Source organism: Phyllobates terribilis, unplaced genomic scaffold (genome assembly GCF_046119375.1).
Source record: "Phyllobates terribilis strain yellow unplaced genomic scaffold, ASM4611937v1 Scaffold_12__6_contigs__length_324123572, whole genome shotgun sequence".
In the NCBI taxonomy this organism is placed as follows: domain Eukaryota; kingdom Metazoa; phylum Chordata; class Amphibia; order Anura; family Dendrobatidae; genus Phyllobates; species Phyllobates terribilis.
The window spans coordinates 302,919,831-302,944,480 of NW_027362772.1; the positions used below are offsets into that span (position 1 = coordinate 302,919,831).

Consider the following 24,650-nt stretch of genomic DNA (forward strand, 5'->3'; position numbering starts at 1 on the left):
GAGGGCGCGGGCCGGGGTTGTACACCCCCTCAGGGGAGCGAGGAGGGCGCGGGTCAGGGTCGTACACCCCCACATTGAAGTGAGGAGGGCGTGGGCCGGGGTCGTACACCCCCTCAGCGGAGCGAGGAGGGCGCGGGCCGGGGTTGTACACCCCCTCAGGGGAGCGAGGAGGGCGCGGGTCAGGGTCGTATGCTCGCACAGTGGAGCGAGGAGGGTGTGAAGGAGCGGGCCGAGGTCTGTGAGGGCCCCACAGAGGAGCGATTAAGCCATGAGGGCCGGGGTCATGCACCCACAGCAGAGCGATTAGGCTGTGAGGGCGCAGGTCGGGGTCTTACACCCCCACAGTGGAGCAAGGAGACCGTGAGGGTGCGAGCCAGGGTCGTGCACCCTTACAGCGGAGTGAGGAGGCCGTGAGTGTGCGGGCCAGGGTCTTACACCCCCACAGTGGAGCGAGGAGGGCGCGGGTCGGGGTCATACACCCCCACAGTGGAGCGAGGAGGCCGTGCACCCCCACAGGGGAGCAATTAGGCCGTGAGGGCGCGTGCCGGGTCATGTACCCACAGTGGAGTGAGGGCGCGGGCCGGGGTTGTACACCCCCACAGCGGAGCGAGGAGGGCGCGGGCTGAGTTTGTGCACCTCCACAGTGGAGCGATTAGGCTGTGAGGTCGCGGGCCGGGTTCGTACACCCCCACAGTGGAGCGAGAAGACCGTGAGGGCACAGGCCAGGGTCATACACCCTCACAGCAGAGCGCTGGCTGGGGTCGTACACCCCCACAGTGGAGTGTTAGGGCTGGGGCCGTGCACCCCCACAGCGGAGTGAGAAGGGCGCGGGCCGAGGTCATGCACCCTTACAGCGGAGCAATTAGGGTGTGGGCCAAGGTCGTACACCCCCACAGCGGAGCGAGAAGACCGTGAGGGCACAGGCCGGGGTCATACACCCCCACAGCTGAGTGAGGAGGGCGCAGGCTGGGGTCGTACACCCACCACAGCGGAGTGTGAGGGCGCGGGCCGAGGCTGTGCACCCCCACAGCAGGGTGAGAAGGGCGCGGGCCGAGGTCATGCACCCCCACAGCGGAGCAATTAGGGTGTGGGCCAGGGTCGTACACCCCCACAGCGGAGCGAGGAGGGCGTGGGTCGGGGTCGTACAACCCTATAGCGGAGCGAGGAGGGAGCAGGCCGGGGTTGTACACCACCACAGCAGAGCGAGGAGGTCGTGCACACCCACAGCGGAGCAATTAGGCCGTGAGGGCGCGGGCCGGGGTCATACACCCCCAGGGAAGAGTGAGGGGACAAGAAAACCTTCACACATCACATTCAGAATTCACCGCAATGGTGGAAAGGCTGCAGCCCCAGATTGGCGCATGTGACCCTGTGGCTTTTCAGGTTCAGATTCTCAAACCATTCGCAGCATGCTGAATCGGCATGAGAAAATAATCTCAGATGTGAGCTGCACCATAGGGTAACATTGGGGCGAGTGCAATCCGATTTTTTATCGGAGTGCACTTGTCCTATTTGTTCGCTCATATGAGCGAGCCCTTAGTGGAGAGGAAGAAAGAGCCCAAGAGTGAGACCCTCCGCTCGATGCTTCTCTATGGGCAGCAGCGACAGATTTCTCATATACAGTGGGGAAAATAAGTATTTGATACACTGTCGATTTTGCAAGGTTTCCCACCTACAAAGACTGGAGAGGTCTGTAATTTTTATGATAGGTCACTTCATCTGTGAGAGACAGAATCTTAAAAAAAAATCCAGAGAATCACATTGTATGATTTTTACATAATTAATTTGCATTTTATTGCAAGAAATAAGTATTTAATACAATAGAAAAACAGAACTTAACATTTGGTCCAGAAACCTTTGATATAATTACAGAGGTCAGACGTTTCCTCTAGTTCTTCACCAGGTTTGCACACACTGCAGCAGGGATTTTGGCCCCCTCCTCCACACAGATCTTCTCCAGATCTTTCAGGTTTTGGGGCTGTCACTGGGCAACATTGAGTTTCAGCTCTCTCCAAAGATTATCTATTGGGTTCAGGGCTGGAGACAGGCTAGGCCACTCCAGGACCTTGAAATGCTTCTTACAGAGCCACTCCTTAGTTGTCCTGACTGTGTGTTTCGGGTCATTGTCATGCTGGAAGACCCGGCCACAACCCATCTCCAATGCTCTTACTGAGGGAAGGAGGCTGTTGGCCAAAATCTCACAATACATGACCCCATGTATCCTCCCTTCAATACGGTGCAGTCATCCTATCCACTTTGCAGAAAGCACCCCCAAGGTATGATGTATCCCCCACCATGCTTCACGGTTGGGACGGTGTTCTTAGGTTTGTACTCATCCTTCTTCCTCCAAACACGGCAAGTGGAGTTGATACCAAAAAGTTCTATTTTGGTCTCATCTGACCACATGACCTTCTCCCATGCCTCCTCTGGATGATCCAGATGGTCATTGGCGAACTTCAAACGGGCCTAGACATGTGCTGGCATGATCGGGGGGACCTTGCGTGCCCTGCAGGATTTTAATCCATGACTGTGTAGTGTGTTACTAACGGTAATGTTTGAGACTGTGGTCCCAGCTCTCTTCAGGTCAGTGATCAGGTTCTCCCGTGTAGTTCTGGGCTGATTCCTTACCTTTCTCAGTCCTCCTTACCCCACAAGGCGAGATCTTGCATAGAACCCCAGACCGAGGAAGATTGACAGTCATCTTGTGTTTCTTCCATTTTCTAATAATTGCGCCAACAGTTGTTGCCTTCTCACCAGGCTGCTTGCCTTTTGTCCTGGTCCACAATTTTGTCCCTGGTGTCCTTAGACAGCTCTTTGGTCTTGGCCATGGTGGATAGGTTGGAGTGTGTGGACAGATGTCTTTTATACAGGTAACAAGTTCAAACAGCTGCAATTAATACAGGTAATGAGTGCAGAGTAGGAGGGCTTCTTAAAGAAAAAAGGAACAGTTCTGTGAGAGGCAGAATTCTTGCTGGTTGGTCGGTGATCAAATACTTATTTCATGCAATAAAATGCAATTTAATTCCAGAAAAATCACATTGTAGGATTTTACATATTTTATTTTTAGTTTCTGTCTCTCACAGGTGAAGTGACCTACGATAAAAATTACAGACCTCTCCATTCTTTGTTGGTAGGAAAATTTGCAAAATCGGCAGAGTATCAAATACTTATTTCCCCACTGTAGTTGAGGGATGCAGGTTTTTTTTTTTTCGGCGATGTCTCTAGCTAGAACAGCAGAACTGACTAAACTAATCCATCTGGAGGGAAAGGAGAGCAGCATTACCAATTTATTCATCCCTGATGGAGGCCAAAGGGACACTCGTTCATTGCACGCCGGTCTCCGAAGAGTTTGCTGGATTAAGAGGCACCAAATCCATTTTACTCTTGTCAGGGACCCGAGTATATATTTTTATTGTAATTTAGGCTATTTTTTTGGACATAAAAACTATGAATTTGTCATTCTACACACGGAGCAAAATAATGGTGTAAAAATAACAAAAGTTGCAAAGTTTTTGCACAACTATAAAAAAATTGTGGAAGAACTGTACAATACTACAGAGTCCTTCTGCAACACATCCCAGATGGCGGGATTTAGGTAGGACCCCGTCACGATTCCAGAATATGTTTTGTTCTCTACATGCAGGAGATTAAATCACTCAGGTGAGGTGAGAACATCCCATCATCACCGACTGCCATTCAGACCTCGGGGTAACCAAGGCGGGAGAACTGAACATTTTTTGGACGTTAAACAAGTAACAAAAACCTATAATTAAAAAAAAAAAAAACGGACAAAGCTCATCCTGATAACACTGTAAGAGAAGAGCAGACGGATGAGGATCGCAACACTGCTTGGACTGGCCGGCGGCTCTCCCGACCCAAGAGTGACGCCGTATATTTCTATGCAGCTGTCATGCTCGGGTAAAGAGAGCTGCCGGCCAGTCCGAGGATTGCGTTGTGATCCTCGTTCGAATTATACGGCCGTCTGCTCTTCCCTTACAGTGTTATAAAGGGAAGGATTTGGATTTTTAAGGAACCTTTTTTTTTTCAGATGAAGGATTTTACCTTTTTATATTCTAGAAACAAAAAGAGAAGGCGGGAGTCAATCCAGTCTGAATGCAAAGTCAGAAAGATGGAGGTGCGGGAAACGTACAGCTGGAGTGAAAGCGAGTAAGAAAACGACGCATCTGAGGATTCAGGAGCAGAGAAAAAAGTTTTCTTCCCTTTTATAGAAAATATTGTAAGAGTTCTGATGTCATTAGACCCTCGTTACCGTATGAGGAAGACAGATTAATATCTCAGTCACGGCACAAGGCAGCAACCATATAAAAACATTTATTCTCGTACTAAACAGATTAGAAAAAAATAAAAAATAAAACGGACAACACATAAGACAGCGACTATGATGGGTCCGGACGACTCTCTCAGACAACGGACGAGCAGCTCACACATTGTAGGAAGAAGAAGACACGTTGCCTCCATGACCGGTCCAGTTAGTGTGAACGTAATTTCCAGGTTTGGTCAGGAGCTCGTAGGTGTGAGCCCCAAAGTAATCTCTCTGAGCCTGAAATAAATAATAAAACGAAACACCATCAACTCTGCAACCCAAGTCCACCAGGGCATGATGGGAGTTGTAGTTCAGCAGCAGCCGGAGACCACCAAATTACAGGAAATAAACCCCTCACCTGGATCAGGTTTGCTGGTAACATTTCATGCCTGTAGCCGTCATAGAAAGACAAAGCTGTGGTGAAGCACGGCATAGGGATCCCATGCTGCACCCCAGTGCTCACCGCTCGGCGCCAGGACTCCTGGGGGACAGGAGGGAACCAGTGAGTGAATGCAAACATCTTTAATAGGGGCCCACAACCCCTACATGTACTTTATAGCATCGCCATCATCTTATATAGCAAGTGAACGACCCACAACCTGCGGACCCCTGATAATAGGACCAATAAGCATCCATGGGCGCTAAGAGTTCTGCAAACATTAATTCAGGAAATGGAGCCGAAAGGATTAAGCTACAGATGGCGTAGTGTCGGACCTAATGGACGCCCTCCTTTATCTGCTCCCCCCGCGCTCACCTGGCAGTTGTGCATCTCCTTTTTGAAGAAATCATCCAGCAAGAGGTTTTGGAGATCAGGATTCCTGTCGAAGGCTTCCTTGATTTTGCCTAAGAACACACTGTAAAAAATAAAAATAAATAAATATATGCATGCTTTTTTTTTTTTTTTTTTTTTTTTTTTTCTCATTTATTAATCATAAAAAAGAATAGAAAAAGGGAAGAATCCTAAAGTTGCAGCAAAAATGAGAAACAGGCGTCGATGTAGAGATTTAGTTCTTTACATCGTGAGATCCGACCTCTCGCTCTCCAGCTGCTGCAAAAATCACAACCGAGCCATCAGGACACGCTGGGAGTTGTAGTTTTAAAGCAGCTGGAAAGTCGCTCTAAAACCCTCCCGTTACCTGCGGATGATGCAGCCTCCTCTCCACATCATTGCAATTCCTCCGTAATTTAACTTCCAACCAAAATCCTTCGCCGCCTGACGGAACAGGATGAATCCTTGTGCGTAAGAAATGATCTTAGATGCATATAAAGCCTGAAGGGGAAAAATAAAAAAAATAGATATAAAAAATACTTTTAGGGTAAGTGCACACACGTTGTGTTTTGCTGCAGATTTTTATGTAAATTTTCAGCTGCGTCTGGCAGTACCAGCAAAGTGTATGAGAAGCCAGAATTCACTGTTCACACATGTTGTTAAGATACTCCAGAGCTGCATTCATAATACTGCAGATTTCATAGCTTACGTCTCCCATTTCCTGCTGATTCAGGGTCTGCAGTTTTCATTTATATTATTAGTCTTAGGTCTGTTCTCAGCATTAGCAAAATGCTCCTTTCCTTTAGTGCATACCTTGCGGATGTCCTCCAGGAACGCCTTCTTGTCTCCTTTGAATGGCGCCTGTTTTGGTCCCTGAAGCTGCTGGCTCGCCACAATCCTCTCTTTCTTCAAGGATGACAGACAGCGAGCAAACACTGCTTCACCTGCGGGATGGAGGACAAGTGTAAGAAGATTTCCACCAGTATCTCCGGCCAGGTTCTCACTGCACGAAACCTACGAAAAATACTGATCACCTAACCCCGATTCAGAGGAATGAAGGGCGCTCAGGCAATCACTGCAGACAGCGCCACACAAGAGTGTGGCTGTGCCTGGTACTGCAGCTCTATTGCAGCGGAGGTGCAGGAAGCTGAGTGACTAAATTCACAGGACCAGCGGCCACATCATTCCCTGATCTGCCTGAGACAGATGTGATGCTCTGCAGAAGCGGGTAGTAAGATTCTCCGCTTCATCAGGACAGCGCTGCGACTATATATTTTAACCCCGTCAGTAGCATCATCCCACAGAACTGGTTTCACGATGACACAAAGTTGTGCAGCGCTTCCTGATGGGATTACAACACTGTGAGCGGGGGAGCGGGCGCGAAAGGGACTGAAAAACATGAAATCCTCCCCAACAAGTTATACGACTCTTACTGCAATGTCAATCTACCAGCTTATGTAAAAAAAAAAAGGGAATTATGAGGTCTGATAAGAAGTATCTTCACCAGGAACAGATAATGTGTCCAGAAAGCTTCTGGATTATCACATTGCACAGAATTAGAGCGCCACACTTGTTTGCAGGTTGTGTTTGGTAATGCATCTTTAATTCACTTCAAAAAGGAGCCGAGAGTTGCAATACCAGACACAACCTGTAGATAGGCATGGTGCTGTTTTGGAAGAAAGCTGCAATGTTTTTTCTTTTGTTTAATCCTGAACACCCCAAAAATGCAGTTTACTTTTCCATCCCCTCAGCTGATCCTACATTAACACCACTTGTATGTGACGCTACATTTACTTAATAGTAAGTTTGCATGCAGTAAAGGGGGACCCCCTGCTGGACCCCTAGAGAGCAGCTGCTGCAAAAAGCCATAAAGAAGCAAAAATGCTGCAATACAGTTTGATCAGTGCATTCACACCAAGGATGCTTTCCAAATTCTGCCGCCTGCCCTCTGACGTATAAAACCCGTCCAGCTCCAACAATGCACTAGCAAAGTTCTGAATGCAGCTTTAGATGTGACTGGAGAAGAAAAAAAATAAATAAAGTGCTTACCGATGAGAGTAACCGGGACCCCGAAATCTAGAGCGGAGATGGCGGTCCACTTTCCGGTGCCTTTCTGCCCAGCCGTGTCCTGGATCTTCGGGAGCAGGTGCTTTCCATCCGTGTCCCGGAATTTCAGAATGTCGGCCGTAATCTCGATCAGGAACGAGTCCAGCTCCGTCTTGTTCCAGTCCTCAAACGTCTGAACAGAAAACAATTATACACAATGAGCGCAAAAATAATAAAGTAAAAAATGTTGAATTTTTGGAAGTTTTTTTTTTTCTAGTGCACGTCCCAACGCTGCACCTTGGCCATCTCGTCCTGCTCCATCCCCAGGATGTCCTTCATCAGATGGTAAGCCTCGCAGATCAGCTGCATGTCCCCGTATTCAATGCCATTGTGAACCATCTTCACGAAGTGTCCGGAGCCTTCGTCACCCACCTGCCCAGAAAGAGAGAATCACAGTATGGCGTCAGGTCCAGGTATAAAGGCATGAGGAAGACTGAAGATAAGAAAGTATACATAATCCACACGGGGTTAAACTGGCACAGAACCACCAGGGGGCACTGTACACGACTTCTGCACATACATGTAGGAACTACATCCTGCCAATCAAAGGATCCAGTAACAGCCAATGCTGAGTTAACCCTTTAAGGTCCCCATCCTATACAGCAGTGGGCAATTCCTCTGCAGCGCTCTTTGTATCTGCTCATTCATGGGGGAGGGGGTTTCTTAGAGACCCTCTCTAATCCTAATGACGCAATATAATAACGAGGACTTTGGTCCCGAGTCATCATGGACATTCACTCACCCAGTCACAGCACGGCTCATTGCCGACCTTCGCTGCGATGCTCTGGAAAATGTCCTTAATGTAAGGCCTGAAAAAGAAGAGAGAAACCCCTGAGTGTTCCCTGGCACGTCTGCAGAGGGCACGGCGGGCATTTGATCTCTAACCCCAACTTTATTGGGGCGAATAAAACTCTTAACAGGTGCGTGAACTTTTCAGAACTCTTACCAAGCTTCATTATCTCCTCCGGGCATCAGCGAGGGTCCATATCTGGCCCCGTCCTCTCCTCCGCTGACACCGCTGCCCACAAACCGGATGCCCTTGGCCTTCAGCTGCTTACAGCGCCTCTGAAAGGAAAGCAAAAAAATATAAATACAGTAAAGATTTTGCAGATACGACTATGCTGTAATCACGGCAGCCCAGATGGAAACCTACCGTGCTGTCACTATACTCCGAATTGCCGCCATCGATGATGATGTCGCCAGGTGAAAGAAGAGGAACCTGCAGCCATAGAACAAGATGACGTTACCAGCGGCCAGAAATGCCCAGATCAGATGACTCAGGAGATTGTAGTCACACCTGGCAGCGAGGGAATCCTTACTAAGCTGGTAATGTCAACAGGGCGCAGGCCGTGCCCATTGGGAGCGGGCCCGGGACAAAGGATCCTGTGTATTTCCAGATTGTGATTAAATATTGGGCAGATAGGGAGTAATAATCAGACCGGATCACGCGTCCTCCACCCTGCATTGTGAGATGCCCCCTAGTGCCCGCACAGGATCAACACGACTATAAAAAGCATGTGATGACAGGGTGGCCATGGGCAGCACCAGGCCTCATCGAATTGGGCAACGACAGGTTGACCCCATACTCCTACACAGCGATGGTGCCCTATACGGCTATCAATACATACCAGGCTATTAATGAAGTCGTCCACCGCCGTCCCGGCCTTCACCAACATCATGATCCTACGAGGTTTCTTCAGCTTGGAGACCATTTCTTGTAAGGAATGTGCCCCGATCACCTTGGTGCCTTTTGCCTCATTAGCCAGGAACTCGTCAACTTTAGAAACCGTCCGGTTAAATGCACAAACCTGGTGGAGGAGAACAGTCACATATCGGACCACGTATAACCCGCACAACTGCGTATATGCTACGAAGGTTGACATACAAGCCCGTGATATAGGGCTTTGACTTCCAATTGCAAAGCTTCAGCTCTCATCATGCCCCGCTGGGAGGCGTAGTATTAGCCCACAATTTGCAATTTTTCCATTATTTTGCTATATTGGCACATATTTAATGTTCAGCAAGGAAGGAAGTCACCCAAGAGCCGGGCGTTACATAATCCAGAGATGAACCAACGACGCGTTTCGCCATCTCACCACTTACCACATAGCCGTGGTCGTTCATGTTCAGGATCAGGTTCTGGCCCATCACAGCCAATCCGATGAGAGCGATATCAGCTCTGGTAGAGAGAAAAAAAAAAATAAATAAAAATAAAGTTTCATGAACTCGGAGATCAGCAGAGGACACGGCGGGGGGAGATTATCGCACACACCCAGCCGAACAAGCAGCGATGACAGGATCGGGGAACGTGCACAAAGGACATCACTCACCGCAGTCACTTCAGGTGTTGATTTTGGAAAGAGTGTGGAACTTTGTGTGGATAATAAAACTGCGTATGTCTGTTATAAACGTCACGTCTTATCTCCGTTATCATGCAAGGGATGTGCGCCACCGCTCCATCCACTCTGCTGAAGATATCCAATTGCACCTCTCCGCTCTCTCCATAGAGCATGAATGGAGCAGAGCCACTGTGACCCCCTCTGATCATCAGCCCTGAGGTTATAACTCTCTTTAAGGGTATATTCCCACGTGACGTTTCTGCACAGACCTCCTGCTGCAGGGGCGCACACACCAGTGCAGCCTTCACTGCGGCAGATCCGCGGCACTGCTCACCCCTTGCACTGCGGTGACATCCGCAACTTGTACTGTTCAGGTCAGCGCACGCTGACAATTTTTCCGCCGATTTCGTAACCTGTTGCTGTGCTATATAGGCACAAAAATCTGCTCTATTGGAACATACTCAAGTCTTCCTTCATTTTGGAGCAGTTTGTTATCTCGTTACTTGGGGAAAACTTATCCTGCAATCTCCCGCTTTTTCGGCCTACGGGTAATGGGCCCAGGTGCAGACACAAGTCAACGACACTGCGGTCATGGAGGCACGAGGCGCTCTCTACCTCACCGACGGATGCCAATCCCATACACAGCCATAGAAACCTGCCCGCTCTGTGCAGGCGCTGGATGCACCAGGCGATGGCATGACACGGCATGCAGCTAGAACAAACAAGGGCAGCGGGGATTAACCCTCTCCCGCATGGACAGGATTAAACTGTAAAGTCCCGGATTTCTACACGGCCTGACACGCCTTCCTGAAGAAGAAGAAGAACACTGACATCCGCCTCCCCTGGTGTGAATCAGAGGAGGGAGCGTCTATTTTAAACATTCGCATTTTGGAATAGAAAAGGGAAATTCTGCATCTGCCCCAATATCACTTATAGCAGATCCGGATATGAACCAGAAGGCTCTGTATGATCATCCAGCATTCACAATGTTCCACAGCTCTAGGATATCCTGTAGGTGTAATCTCCTGACCAGCGGCGTTTTGCATATCGCCCATAACCGTTTTCTGGAGCTAATTACCATAGATCATCTAACAGGTATATAAATAACCCCCGGAGATCTCATTACTACACAGGATTACTGGATTCCTTGGGAAAATCCAGATTCCATCGCTGTCACGTTACATCACTGCCGCCGAGAGACGGATTAGAATCAGGGAAGTTAAGGATTTCCCATTACCGGGACTCGGGGTCACTGTTAACCCTTTATATGCTGCAACCAATCCTCTAAGGTCGGTGTCTGTATCTGCTCTAAGGTTAAGTGAACACATGGCGAGAAATCTCCACTGTGGATCTGGTCTGAAATCCACAGAACAATCTGCAGGAGAGGCAGCTACGATCAGCGGCTCCAGCTCCGCTGCTCCGTCTATTGGTGTCCGCGTTAGTCTAAAATCTTCTCAATAGACAAACGGTATAAAAGCTAAAGAAGCGGCCTCCCCGCTGCGGAGATACAGGCGCAGGTCTCACTGCAGCTTACAGACTGAATGCTAATGGGTGGGCGATATCTCCAGTAGAACGACTTTTCACTTGCAAAACTAGGCTCAGGCTGCGAGGCCGGAGGTCGGTGAATTACAGTCCATATAAGAACCGAGAATTATGGCCGACTGAACCAGGCCGAGAACCAACTCACTAAAAGGGCAAAAAGCGTTACTAAGAGGGGGCCAAGAGCACCCAACACCCAAAGAATAGAGCTACAATGAAGGCATCACCAGATCCTCCAGTGCAGAGAACACTGAATGTTGGTGTAAAAGTGTCAGTAAATGTTGGACAAAGACTCCAGGAGCCCAACACCCCCAGCCCCGTATAGACAATAAAGGGAATGGAGGCGCAGGAGTCCGGCCACCGCTCCGATAAAGAGAGAACACGGGACCCCTGAACCCCAGCGATGCGTTGTGTCTGTGAGTGACCCCTTTAAGGTTACGGCGGGTGACAAGTCTTCCTACATGTTGTATGTTGGGGCCCATTACAGGAACTTCATAGAAGTCAATGGAAATCACTGAAACAACAAGGTCACTGACATCTACAGAGAGGAAGAATAATATATATATATGTATAGGAGGCGCAGAGGGAGCAGTCGGGGGTGGCTGTCACCGGGGCCCAGAGGGAGCAGTCGGGGGTGGCTGTCACCAGGGCGCAGAGGGAGCAGTCGGGGGTGGCTGTCACCAGGGCGCAGAGGGAGCAGTCGGGGGTGGCTGTCACCAGGGCGCAGAGGGAGCAGTCGGGGGTGGCTGTCACCAGGGCGCAGAGGGAGCAGTCGGGGGTGGCTGTCACCAGGGCGCAGAGGGAGCAGTCGGGGGTGGCTGTCACCAGGGCGCAGAGGGAGCAGTCGGGGGTGGCTGTCACCAGGGCGCAGAGGGAGCAGTCGGGGGTGGCTGTCACCAGGGCGCAGAGGGAGCAGTCGGGGGTGGCTGTCACCAGGGCGCAGAGGGAGCAGTCGGGGGTGGCTGTCACCAGGGCGCAGAGGGAGCAGTCGGGGGTGGCTGTCACCAGGGCGCAGAGGGAGCAGTCGGGGGTGGCTGTCACCAGGGCGCAGAGGGAGCAGTCGGGGGTGGCTGTCATCAGGGCGCAGAGGGAGCAGTCGGGGGTGGCTGTCACCAGGGCGCAGAGGGAGCAGTCGGGGGTGGCTGTCACCAGGGCGCAGAGGGAGCAGTCGGGGGTGGCTGTCACCAGGGCGCAGAGGGAGCAGTCGGGGGTGGCTGTCACCAGGGCGCAGAGGGAGCAGTCGGGGGTGGCTGTCACCAGGGCGCAGAGGGAGCAGTCGGGGGTGGCTGTCACCAGGGCGCAGAGGGAGCAGTCGGGGGTGGCTGTCATCAGGGCGCAGAGGGAGCAGTCAGGGGTGGCTGTCACCAGGGCGCAGAGGGAGCAGTCGGGGGTGGCTGTCACCAGGGCGCAGAGGGAGCAGTCGGGGGTGGCTGTCATCAGGGCGCAGAGGGAGCAGTCAGGGGTGGCTGTCATCAGGGCGCAGAGGGAGCAGTCAGGGACGCAGAGATCAGGGACGCAGTGGGCACCTTGTCTGGGGAACAGAGGGAGAATATAGGGGGCACAGATACAGGGGGATAAAATACTAGGGGTGCAGATTACAGGGGTGCAGACAGGGGGCAGCCGCCCTCAGACCCCGCTATCTGGGGACCCTTACACCTGTCACTATTGCACTGTGACCCCGGATGTCAAGTAACGTGACCAGCTGCAGCTTGAGAACTGTAAGTCTCAGCATGCCCTGCCAGGTGCCGCCCGCAGGCTGAGGAGCAGGACGCTGGGGCTGCACGTCTCCCCGCAGTGACGTCTCCCCCCGCACTCACTCCGCCATGTTTGTTGCTCGGTGATGCCGGTGCCGGTTGTTGCCGTTTCCTCCTCTCGCCGCCGTGTGACAGATCCAGACTTCAGTCCGTGTAGTTCTCTAAAAACCATCTGACGTCACGCCCTGTCCTCTCTACGATTGGCCCCGGATCATGTAAAGGGGCGTGGCCTGGTGGTGACTCGTCCTATGCGAGGGGACGGTGGCTCGTTACGATTGGCCCCGGATCATGTAAAGGGGCGTGGCCTGGTGGTGACTCGTCCTATGCGAGGGGACGGTGGCTCGTCAGGCAGTGAGCCGACCAATCAGACCAGAGCAATCACAGCCCGAGCTGTTAACCCTGCGCCTGCTGACAGGGCGATGACATTGCAGGAAGCTGCTCCTCACCTGCCTGGAGGGGGAAGGTGGGTGACTGGCTGCAGCCGGGGAGGCCATTGCATCATCATCACTGTGACCCCGACAGGCTGTCAGCAGATTATACTGCAGCTTCCACACACGTTTGCTTTCTTCTTTTAGTAATAATAAAAACAGCGCTACACATTGCAGCAGGATGTCTGTGGAATTACTTCTCAGCCTCATGAACGTCAATGCAGCTGCAGTACCAGGCACAACCTGTGAACAAGGGTGGTGCTGTTTGTGGAAGACACCCACCATGTTTATCTAATCCTCGACAAGAGCAGTGAAGTCAGGAGGGTGGAAGGTTTTTCTCTTGGAAAAAAAAGACTGAAAATTCTCAAGATTTGGCAAATGCAATTCACGAGAACGGCCTCTGGTTCAGGATTTCTTAAAGGGGTTGTCTTTTTTTTAAAATTTTACTATCCCAAGGCTTCTTCTCCCTAAAATTAATAAGTATCATTCCTAGTCTCCTGCTGGTCTGTAACAGGCTGCAGCGCTGACGTAGATGACATCACACCAGATCCCAGTGATTGGCTGCAGCGATCAAGTCAGTAAAGGCCGGCGGGGAGCAGCAGGGGGAAGTGATGACGCTCTTGTTATTAAATAATTGTTTGGGATAATAAAGTATAAAAATCCCCTCTGTAGCCTTTCTGTGCATTGATCCTTCGTTATGGCCGGTATTCGGGTATATTCACACTATAGATTTCAGGCAGAAATTTTAGCAGCTGTCATGAGGCTTCCAGAAATCCATCAGGCTGATTTCACACATCCGACATTCACAGTCCGAATCCAGACCGGCCGAGGGTCTCCTGACCCGAATGCTAAAGCCTCATAGTCATATATGCTGAGCGCCAGTCTGGACATCGCGGTCTGTAAACGGACCTTAGTAATACAGGAGGACGCAGTGATTAGTATGCAATTTTTTTTTCTTCCCCTTGTAGGAGTGATGGGGTCCAAGTGGGTCATCAGGGTGAACCGTCTTGTGCTGGGCTATCCTATCCATATGTGATGGGTCTAAATGGGCCATCGGGAAGGAGCTATCCTGTGCTGGGCTCCAAATCATCCAAGAAGAATCCTAGAATGTTAGAGTTGGAAGGGACCTCCAGGGTCATCGTGTCCAACCCCCTGCTCACTAAACTATCTCAGACAGATGTCTCTCCAGACTCTGTGTGAAGACGTCCATTGAAGGAGAACTCACCACCTCTTGTGGCCGCCTGTTCCACTCATTGATCACCTTCACTGTCAAAAAGTTTTTTCTAATATCTAATCTGTATCTTCTCCCTTTCAGTTTCTTCCCATTGCTTCTTGTGTTTCCATGTGCAAATGAGAATAAGGATGATCCCTCTACACTGTGACATCCCTTCAGATATTTGTAGACAGCTATTAAGTCTCTTCTTAGCCTTTTTTTTTGCAAGGTAAACATTCCCAGATCCTTTAACTGTTCCCCGTAGGACATAGTTTGCAGTCCGCTCACCATCCTGGTCGCTCTTCTCTGAACTTGTTCCAGTTTTGCTATGTCTTTTTTTAAAATGTGATGCCCAGAACTGGACGCAGTATTCCAGATGAGGTCTGACCAAGGAGGAGTAGAGGGGATAATTACTTCACATGATCTAGACTCTATGCTTCTCTTACTACATCCCAGAATTGTGTTTGCCCTTTTTGCTGCTGCATCACACTGTTGACTCGTGCAGTCTGTGATCTATTAGTATACCCAAGTCTTTTTCACACGTGCTGTTGCTTAGTTCCAGGGCCGCCATCAGGGTATTACTGCCCTTACTGGAGTATGGGGCCCGGTGAACAGAGGGGGCCCCGTTGTTCTGCGCAACAGGCCCCAGCGGCAGTGGTCACTGGGCCCCCAGCTGCCCCCTGCATATTCAGTCACTGTGAATGTGCATCCTCGGACACAGGTTCACTTTAAATCTATTGCCGTGCTGGAAGCCTCCCGCACAGCAATAGTTAACAGCCGCTAGCCAATCACAGGCCGGCAGCTGACGTCAGCGCCCATGTCGCTGGCGTATGATGTCACTGTCATGCACCAGTGATCGTGCTTCTGGTGATGGGAGAGCTGAGCGTTGCTGGAGCTCCGCAAGGTAAGAAGAAACTTTTTTTTTTTAAAGCCGCACCATGGGGGTCAGAATGGAGACAGAATTCAGGCTGAATGGGGGCAAAATGGAGACATGGGGGGCAGGATGGAGACATGGGGGGCAGAATGGAGGTAAAATGGAGACATCAGGGGCAGGATGGAGAGACATGGGGCGGGCAGAATGGAGACATGAGGGGCAGAATGGAGAGACATTGGGGGCAGGATGGAGACATTGGGAGCAGGATGTGGGTCATTATTACTGTAAGGGCTAATTAAATGATATTACTACTGTTGGGATGTATTTTATTTTTGAGGATACTGTTTTCAGTGAGGGGGGGGTCCTGTTACTGTGCGGGGCGACAATATGTCACTTTTTTCTTCATCTGGTGTAGTGTAGAAGTTGGGAAAAAATTGGGGAATGTGCTCTGTAAGCTGCTCTAGATAACTGTGTTATTTTATGCAGAGACGAGTCCTGGCTGGAAGAAGTGATGGATGTCTGCGCTGGATGAAGAGAAAAAGCGAAGATGAAGGACTTCAACTAGAGACGGCACCGGTGAGTCAACGTGTTATCTGTACACTGACACTATACACTGTAGACTATGTACAGAGCTCCTGTGTATAATGGCACTTATGGTAATATTAGTATTCTGTTTTTTTTATTAAGGATCAGTATTGTAGTATTCGGCCACTATGTGGTGGTAATATGTGATCTGGTCACGGTGTGGCGGTATTTGTCCCTTGTATGTGATATTATTCGGTCACTATGTGGTGGTAATATGTGATCTGCTCACGGTGTGGCGGTATTTGTCCCTTGTATGTGGTATTATTCGGTCACTATGTGGTGGTAATATGTGGTCTGGTCATGGTGTAGCAGTATTTGTCTCTTGTATGTGGTATTATTCGGTCACTATGTGGTGGTAATATGCGATATGGTCATGGTCTGACGGTATTTGTGCCTCGCATGTGATATTATTGGTCATTTTGAAAAATGTATGTGACACATTCCCATAAATAAAATATACCTAAAAAGAATATTGGGTATTATAAGAAATGTTTAATAGGTTAGAGTAGAGTAGGACTCGGCCAGAAGAGTCACCTTGTCGTGGTGGCGACTTAAAATATCTTTTGGCCAAAACAAAAGCTGCTGGCTATGTATGTGAACTGGTGTTCAATGGGAACTGTTAATGTGTGATTGGTGAAGACGTGGTACAGAAGTGGAGTTTTTCCAGGAATGAGCGGTGGGACTGTGGAAGGTTCGAGGGATGGAGGCGGAGCTGGGGTGGACCCTGGGCGGAGTCTCAAGGGGGCCCAAAAGTTTTGCCAGTATTAGGCCCCGAAACTCCTGGTGGCAGCCCTCCTTTCTATTTCTCCCAATCTGTAGATGTCATTTTTGAACTGGAAAGAACTATCCTATTATGCTGGGCTATCCTTCCCATATATATATTGAGGTTTGATGGGACATCGCGAAGGCGTTATCTTGTGCTAGGGTCCAAATGACCCAAGAGGAAAGAACTATCCTTTGCTGGGCTATCCTTCCCATATATATTGAGGTCTAAAAGGATTTAGAGAAGTAGCTATCCTGTGCTGGGCTATGCTTTCTATATGTGATAACTTCTTCCCTATTGCCCACTTGGATTCTCGCTCATGCTGGGGTACAAATGTCCCAAGGGGATAAAGCTATCCTATGCTGGGCTATCCTTCCCATATATATTGGGTTCTAAATGGAGATCAGGAAGGCGCTATCTTGTGCTGGGCTACCCTTCTCATATCTTACAGAGTCCAAGTGGGTCATCGGGAAGGATCTATCTTGTATTGGGGTCCAAATGACCCAAGGGGAAAGAACTATCCTATGCTGGGCTATCCTTTCCATATATATTGGGGTCTAAAGGCACATCGGGAAGGCTCTATCTTGTGCTGGGCTATCCTTGCGTTATGTGATGGGGTCCAAGTGGGTTATCGGGAAGGAGTTAGCCTGTGCTGGGCTATTCTTTCCATATACGATAGCTCCTTCCTTATGGCCCACTTGGACCCTATTTTGTTCTGGGGTCCAAATGAACCAAGGGGAAAAACAAAAACTATCCTGTGATGATGGGTTATCCTTCCCATATGGATCCAAATGGGCCATAGGCAAGTGTGAAGGAGCCATCATTCCTTCCCATGTGCTCCATAGCAGCTCTTCCTGTGGGATATGGGGTCCTTGCGGGTGCCGAATTCTCCCAGGGATAGAACTGAGAGCAAGGAATCTGTGTCTATGACGAGTCAGTGATCCAATGTACAGAACAGCGATGGCTATGTGCCCACTGTGGGTCGGTGTGTTACAATATTACATAGGAGGAAGGATGTGAAATGTAACTCTTGGGTGGAAGTCGCTGAGTGGTGAAACCGTCCCTCTTCTCTCTCGGGATCCTATGATTTCCTCACTCCAGGGTTTATGGAGACATAGGCCGCTGTAAAATAAAGTCTGAAGATAGATATACAGCATTAAAGATGTGTTTCTGCTCATTATGGAAGGGACAAACACTTGTCCTGCTCGGCTTCTTCTCTAGTGCCCTCCTAATCAGTACAGACTAAGAAATAAATGAAAATAGTCACAGGAGAATTGATCAAGACTGGCATTTTGTTTTACAGCTGGAGAAAGTTTTGTAAAATTTAATAAGAGGTGCCGTACAGGAGTGCAGGAAAGCCTAATGAGAAGCCGTGATCAATAGCAGCCATACTGGCTGTCACTCAGCTTTCCCTGCAATATACAGAACTATGAAACTGTGGAGAATCCATTGATTAACTTGACATAAGATGAGGACAATTCATGGATTTCTTTCTATGTAAAGTTCCTTGTTTTTGCAATCTGGTGAATTCCGCGGAGGACAAGAAAGCAGCCGAGATCTCAGATGGATCTGTGGGACGTGAGGACACGGCAGGGAAGGTTCCAGGCCGTCGTCAGCTTCTATTGTGCCCTGTCTGGGAGGAGTGCCGAAATCTGCTGAGTCAAAATGACTTATTAAATGAGCTGGATAGCTTCCATAGTCAGCAGCAGATTGTGGCCGTTCATGTTTATATTGCATCTAACCCTACTCCCCAGTTTAGGCCAACCCTGCACCAACACCCAACAAGCGGCCTGGATCTAACGGTTAGGCTAGGTCCACACTGTTTGTGGCTATCGACCGGCGCAAACGCCCAGGGGGTACCGTGCCCGACCGGGCCGGTCAGGATGGTTTCCAAGGCATCTGTCCAAAATAGGGACCCACTGTCAAAAAAAGAAAAGCGTACTGCATGGTGTGCATTTCTTTGCAGTGTCCCTCTGTATAGTATCCTGCTGCTCATTATCATACACTCACATACTATACACTTTGTCTCAACACAAAAAGACGCGATTCTTCAAAGTTTTTATGACAGAAACACTTTGAAAATTTTTACGCAACACTGGTGCAAAAAGGGTGCACATGGGGGTCTTCAGTACGCCTCCTAGCTCCCTCCACAATCTCAGCACCCCACATTTGCATAACAGGGGAGCCCATGTGTGACAAAATGGATCACTTCCACCTGCTGAAACACCGCTGTCAGAATTTACAGCTGCATATAAGGGGTTAAACTGCTGCAACTGGAGCAAGCTCCAATAGCAGCAATTACACTCCGGTGCCGGCTGTATAGAGAAGGCTCAGCTCCTGAGCCTGCTCCATACATGCAGATCCTACGTTAGGCCACGGCCCCACTATCAGTATTTGGTCAGTGTTTTTTCTCAAGAGTGGGAGCCAAAACCAGGTGAGGAACAATCAGAGAAAAGGTATAATAGAAACAAGTCACCAATTCTGCATTTATCATCCACTCCTGGTTTTGGCTCCCACTCCTGAGAAAAAATACTGATCGAATACTGATAGTGGGGCCGTGGCCTAAGGTTGATGTTGCCAAGGGATCAAGGTATATACACATGAAATGAAGGAGCTGCAAATTTCACTGCTTATTACAGTTACAAGAATTATGGATAATATTTTAAGAAACTCATCTACACACAACGTAGAAAATCTGCAGCAAACAGCGACCAGCTATGTGGCTTCACATCGGCAGCATGTCAATCAATGCTGCACATTCTTATCACATCTGCAGCATGTCAATCAATGCTGCACATTTGTATCACATCTGCAGCATGTCAATCAATGCTGCACATTCTTATCACATCTGCAGCATGTCAATCAATGCTGCACATTCTTATCACATCTGCAGCATGTCAATCAATGCTGCACATTCGTATCACATCTGCAGCATGTCAATCAATGCTGCACATTCTTATCACATCTGCAGCATGTCAATCAATGCTGCACATTCTTATCACATCTGCAGCATGTCAATCAATGCTGCACATTCTTATCACATCTGCAGCATGTCAATCAATGCTGCACATTCTTATCACATCCGCAGCATGTCAATCAATGCTGCACATTCTTATCACATCCGCAGCATGTCAATCAATGCTGCACATTCTTATCACATCCGCAGCATGTCAATCAATGCTGCACATTCTTATCACATCCGCAGCATGTCAATCAATGCTGCACATTCTTATCACATCTGCAGCATGTCAATCAATGCTGCACATTCTTATCACATCCGCAGCATGTCAATCAATGCTGCACATTCTTATCACATCCGCAGCATGTCAATCAATGCTGCACATTATCACATCCGCAGCATGTCAATCAATGCTGCACATTCTTATCACATCTGCAGCATGTCAATCAATGCTGCACATTCTTATCACATCCGCAGCATGTCAATCAATGCTGCACATTCTTATCACATCCGCAGCATGTCAATCAATGCTGCACATTGTCATCACATCTGCAGCATGTCAATCAATGCTGCACATTCTTATCACATCCGCAGCATGTCAATCAATGCTGCACATTGTCATCACATCTGCAGCATGTCAATCAATGCTGCACATTGTCATCACATCTGCAGCATGTCAATCAATGCTGCACATTCTTATCACATCTGCAGCATGTCAATCAATGCTGCACATTCTTATCACATCTGCAGCATGTCAATCAATGCTGCACATTCTTATCACATCTGCAGCATGTCAATCAATGCTGCACATTCTTATCACATCTGCAGCATGTCAATCAATGCTGCACATTCTTATCACATCTGCAGCATGTCAATCAATGCTGCACATTCTTATCACATCTGCAGCATGTCAATCAATGCTGCACATTCTTATCACATCTGCAGCATGTCAATCAATGCTGCTCATTCTTATCACATCTGCAGCATGTCAATCAATGCTGCACATTCTTATCACATCTGCAGCATGTCAATCAATGCTGCACATTGTCATCACATCTGCAGCATGTCAATCAATGCTGCACATTCTTCTCACATCTGCAGCATGTCAATCAATGCTGCACATTCTTATCACATCTGCAGCATGTCAATCAATGCTGCACATTCTTATCACATCTGCAGCATGTCAATCAATGCTGCACATTCTTATCACATCTGCAGCATGTCAATCAATGCTGCACATTGTCATCACATCTGCAGCATGTCAATCAATGCTGCACATTCTTATCACATCTGCAGCATGTCAATCAATGCTGCACATTCTTATCACATCTGCAGCATGTCAATCAATGCTGCACATTCTTATCACATCTGCAGCATGTCAATCAATGCTGCACATTCTTATCACATCTGTAGCATGTCAATCAATGCTGCACATTTTTATCATGGCTTACCAACCTTTGCAAATCTACAGCGATTTTGCAATGAAATTTGCACCTTGTGGAAAGTCTGCAAAGGATAAGTCCAGTGCGGATGCATCTGATGTGTGAGCTTCAATACCAGGCACAACCAGTAGTCAGGTGTGGCGCTGTTTTTGGGAGAAAGCAGCCATGTATTTCTAATCTTGATCATGCAGGTGTATACACAAGACACGGGGCCCCGAGCTGTTAATGCACGGCTTGTACTTTTATTGTTAGGTCTTGTTCACTAACATTTCCAGTGGTGCAAGATTACCAATACACAGAGTTATATATATATATCTGCATTGCACATCTAGGCTATACAGCAAATGGATCAGAATTAGTACAAATACATGATATATTTACATTTTGTATACTCAAGCCCACACGTCCAATTATATTTACAAAGTAAAACACAAAAAATTAAAACCGTGATGAGAGTTTCCGTCCTGTTTTTAGAGAGATTAGTATTTCCTTGCTGTTTAATGGGAGCCAAGGCTCGGGTGTATGTGACCCTTACACTGCCAAGAACCTTACCAAGCGTCCTCTTGTCCGAGGCAAATAACCAGACGACAAATGGCCTAAGGTGAGATCTGTCAGGATGCGGCCTGTGTGTGCTGACAGCGGATGACATCACCGGAGCAGGAGTGATGTCACAGGTGTAGTCACAGGCTGTATCCTCCTAAAGTGCCACCAATAAGGAGATGTGATCTACAGACGAGTCTGCGTCCTAAAGGGGGCGCCCTGAATATTATGGGCATCAAAGACTGTAGACATTCTGTAAATCTGGGATTTGGAAATGACATAAAAACACAAATTATTTTTTTATTAAAAGATTGTTTTTTTTTCTTTTAAAAAGGTGAATGCTTTGGTCCAATAAAATATCCAATGTCTGGAAAAGGTAAGACGAAGTATCACCTGGTAAGTGCATGGAGGAAGCGGGTCTGGGGGATTAAAGCAAAACCTCGTCCCTACTGCTAACCCCGTATTACTACATCTCAGTGCTGGGGTAAGCATGGAGGCCTTCTTCTAGAAACAGCGCCACACCTGTCCACAGGTGGTGTTACAGCTCAGTTCTGTTTACTACTGCAGTACCAGACACCACCAGTAGACAGCACTGTTTCTGGAAGAGAACAGGCATGGTTTACTAATCTTGGACAACCCCTTTAAATGAGTTGCATGTTTCTTTTTTATTATCATTGACGGCCGTAGGCAATTTATGTTTAATACCTGATAAATTCTAAATGTTAATCTACTAAATTCAGGGTGTGCATGTGCTAATGAGCGATCGGCCCGATTGTAGTGTAAGAGGTGAAACTAACATTTCATATAAAATAAAAAGTTCCTGGAGCCGAGACATTGACTGTGTAATCATGGGTCACTGGCGGTGACATCTGCCCGGCCGCAGGTTTAGGTTCCTTCTCTAAATCCAGTGCTTCGGACAATCAGAAACCATAGATATGTCACCATTTGTCTCGTCTGTAGCGCCCCCTACTGGTCTACACCTCTACCTATATTCAAGGGAAAATAGTGGCTAACCCTACAATAACAAAGCTTTACAAAGTTCTAGCACGAGATGCGGATGATGTGACGGCGGCGGATTGCTAGGAACCCACCGCAGGCTTTTTTCTAGGTGGTCGTAAGCCGGAGTGACAGGGAAGCCGTCCGTCAGACTATAGAGGACATGACGCGCGGTTTGGCGGCACAATTTAATCGCTTATAGTTTGGCGCCTCGTTAGAATTCTGATATGTTTTTACAAAGGTGATGTGAATCTGCTACAAGATATCCGCCACGATCAGAATGAAAACAAACCCAGATAGTGGAGAACATGACACGTACACATCCGGTTGTGCCGCGGCGTGTATGGACGCCTTTGCTTCACTATGCGGGAACGCCGCCATGTTTCAGAAGCAGCGAAAAGGTATTTTAGTTCCCGGAATGAACCCCTAGGCTACTGGCCCTTTAAGCAGGCGCAGATCCGTGGAGACGAGTTCGGCGCTTTGATTTCCCACTTATAACATTCTATCGGTTGCTCCTTAGCAAACGGCAAGTAGTGGATTGTAGTCTGGTGCTAAGAAGCAAGTATGTCTTACCATAGCATGCAACACCGAGCCGGCGCTTCCAGAACATCGGCATTTGGTACTGGGGTAATTATTAGTGGTTCTTAATCCAAAGCTAAAACTTGTGCGTTAAAGAAATAATGACACTAAAGTCGCCTGATTTCTGGAGGAGGAAGGACAAGTGTAGCACGGCTCGGATAATGGTGTAGGTACCGCCATCACTACAACTCCCAGCGTGCCGCCCTTTGTGCATGATGCTGGGAGTTGTGAGCTCTGAAATCCAGTTTCATACACATCCCTTCTAAGCTTCCTATCAGTCGTGGACTCCGGGCACCTTGAGGAGTAGAAATTCTTAATTTCACACGTGAGACCGCAGCGGCCCGGGACGGCGGTGAGGTTTTCGTGTAGCTGTGATATGCATAGTCCGCTCCGCCGCTAAGGTGCCATCAATGCCGTTCTCTCCCCTCCATCATGTGCAAGTAAACGCAGGCATAAATACAATACACAAAACACCGAGAAACAAGTTAACGTCCCTTTAAATCAGTAAACAAGCGAACGGCGGACTTTGCTTTGACGTGAAGCCAGAGCACGGGATAAAAGGAAAAAATGACGTTAAAACTAAAGTGCATGCGTGTCAATTTAAAGCTGTGGTGACGGGACCATCAGTCACAAGGAGCGGGATAAAAGGGGGGGGGGTGACGATCAATAAACTGAGCAGGGAGGGGTCGAAGTAGCATTTAATAGAAATAAGTGACATAATCTGACACCTAATATTAGGACAACAAACGCAGAGCCAATATTACAGGGAGGCAAACTGGGCAGTTGTCCAAGACCCTCATTTAATAGGGGCTGCAAATTAAAACACCCGGTATATGGTGGCATTATTTGGGAACTGAATTGCAATATTATGTAGGAAATATATGGCCGTATTTATATGGCGCCATCACTTGAGTTAAAGGTGAGGTGGTAAGTAAAGTCGGAGCCTTACTTTACATATACCAAGATAAAACAGATAACCTGACTACTTTTTCTGTGTATAACTAGAGTGCAGGTCATAAGGATATTTCCATCTAATGGGTCCCAGGCGGTGCCGTCTGACTTTGCATATAACAGCACCTGATAGTCCACCATCATTGTATGCAGGAGGCGCTGGGTGGGAGGCAGGAGGCGCTGAGAGGGGGAAGGCAGGAGACGCTGAGAGGGGGGAGGCAGGAGGCGCTGAGAGGGGGGAGGCAGGAGGCGCTGAGAGGGGGGAGGCAGGAGGCGCTGAGAGGGGGGAGGCAGGAGGCGCTGAGAGGGGGGAGGCAGGAGGCGCTGAGAGGGGGGAGGCAGGAGGCGCTGAGAGGGGGGAGGCAGGAGGCGCTGAGAGGGGGGAGGCAGGAGGCGCTGAGAGGGGGGAGGCAGGAGGCGCTGAGATGGGGGAGGCAGGAGGCGCTGAGAGGGGGGAGGCAGGAGGCGCTGAGAGGGGGGAGGCAGGAG

At 48.7% G+C, this 24,650-nt stretch overlaps 1 protein-coding gene across 1 annotated transcript; it reads right to left on the bottom strand.

Moving 5' to 3' along the window:
- Positions 1-4,316: 4,316 nt before the first annotated feature.
- LOC141172773 (6-phosphogluconate dehydrogenase, decarboxylating-like) lies at positions 4,317-13,056 on the bottom strand. The gene is made up of 13 exons (XM_073657275.1): positions 12,895-13,056; positions 9,303-9,378; positions 8,828-9,007; positions 8,353-8,418; positions 8,146-8,264; positions 7,942-8,008; positions 7,437-7,571; positions 7,143-7,332; positions 5,907-6,037; positions 5,461-5,594; positions 5,079-5,178; positions 4,683-4,805; positions 4,317-4,561 (listed from the first exon to the last, which is right to left on the bottom strand). Exons 1-13 carry the CDS (start codon positions 12,900-12,902, stop codon positions 4,442-4,444), a joined length of 1,449 nt encoding a protein of 482 aa, XP_073513376.1. The 5' UTR covers positions 12,903-13,056; the 3' UTR covers positions 4,317-4,441.
- Positions 13,057-24,650: the final 11,594 nt, after the last annotated feature.

Coding starts and splice junctions, on each gene's coding strand:
- LOC141172773 (XM_073657275.1), bottom strand. Junction 7,572..7,941: donor ATGAGCCGTGCTGTGACTGG/GTGAGTGAATGT, acceptor CTTTCTGGGCAG/GTGGGTGACGAAGGCTCCGG. Junction 5,595..5,906: donor TCCTGGAGGACATCCGCAAG/GTATGCACTAAA, acceptor TTTCCCCTTCAG/GCTTTATATGCATCTAAGAT.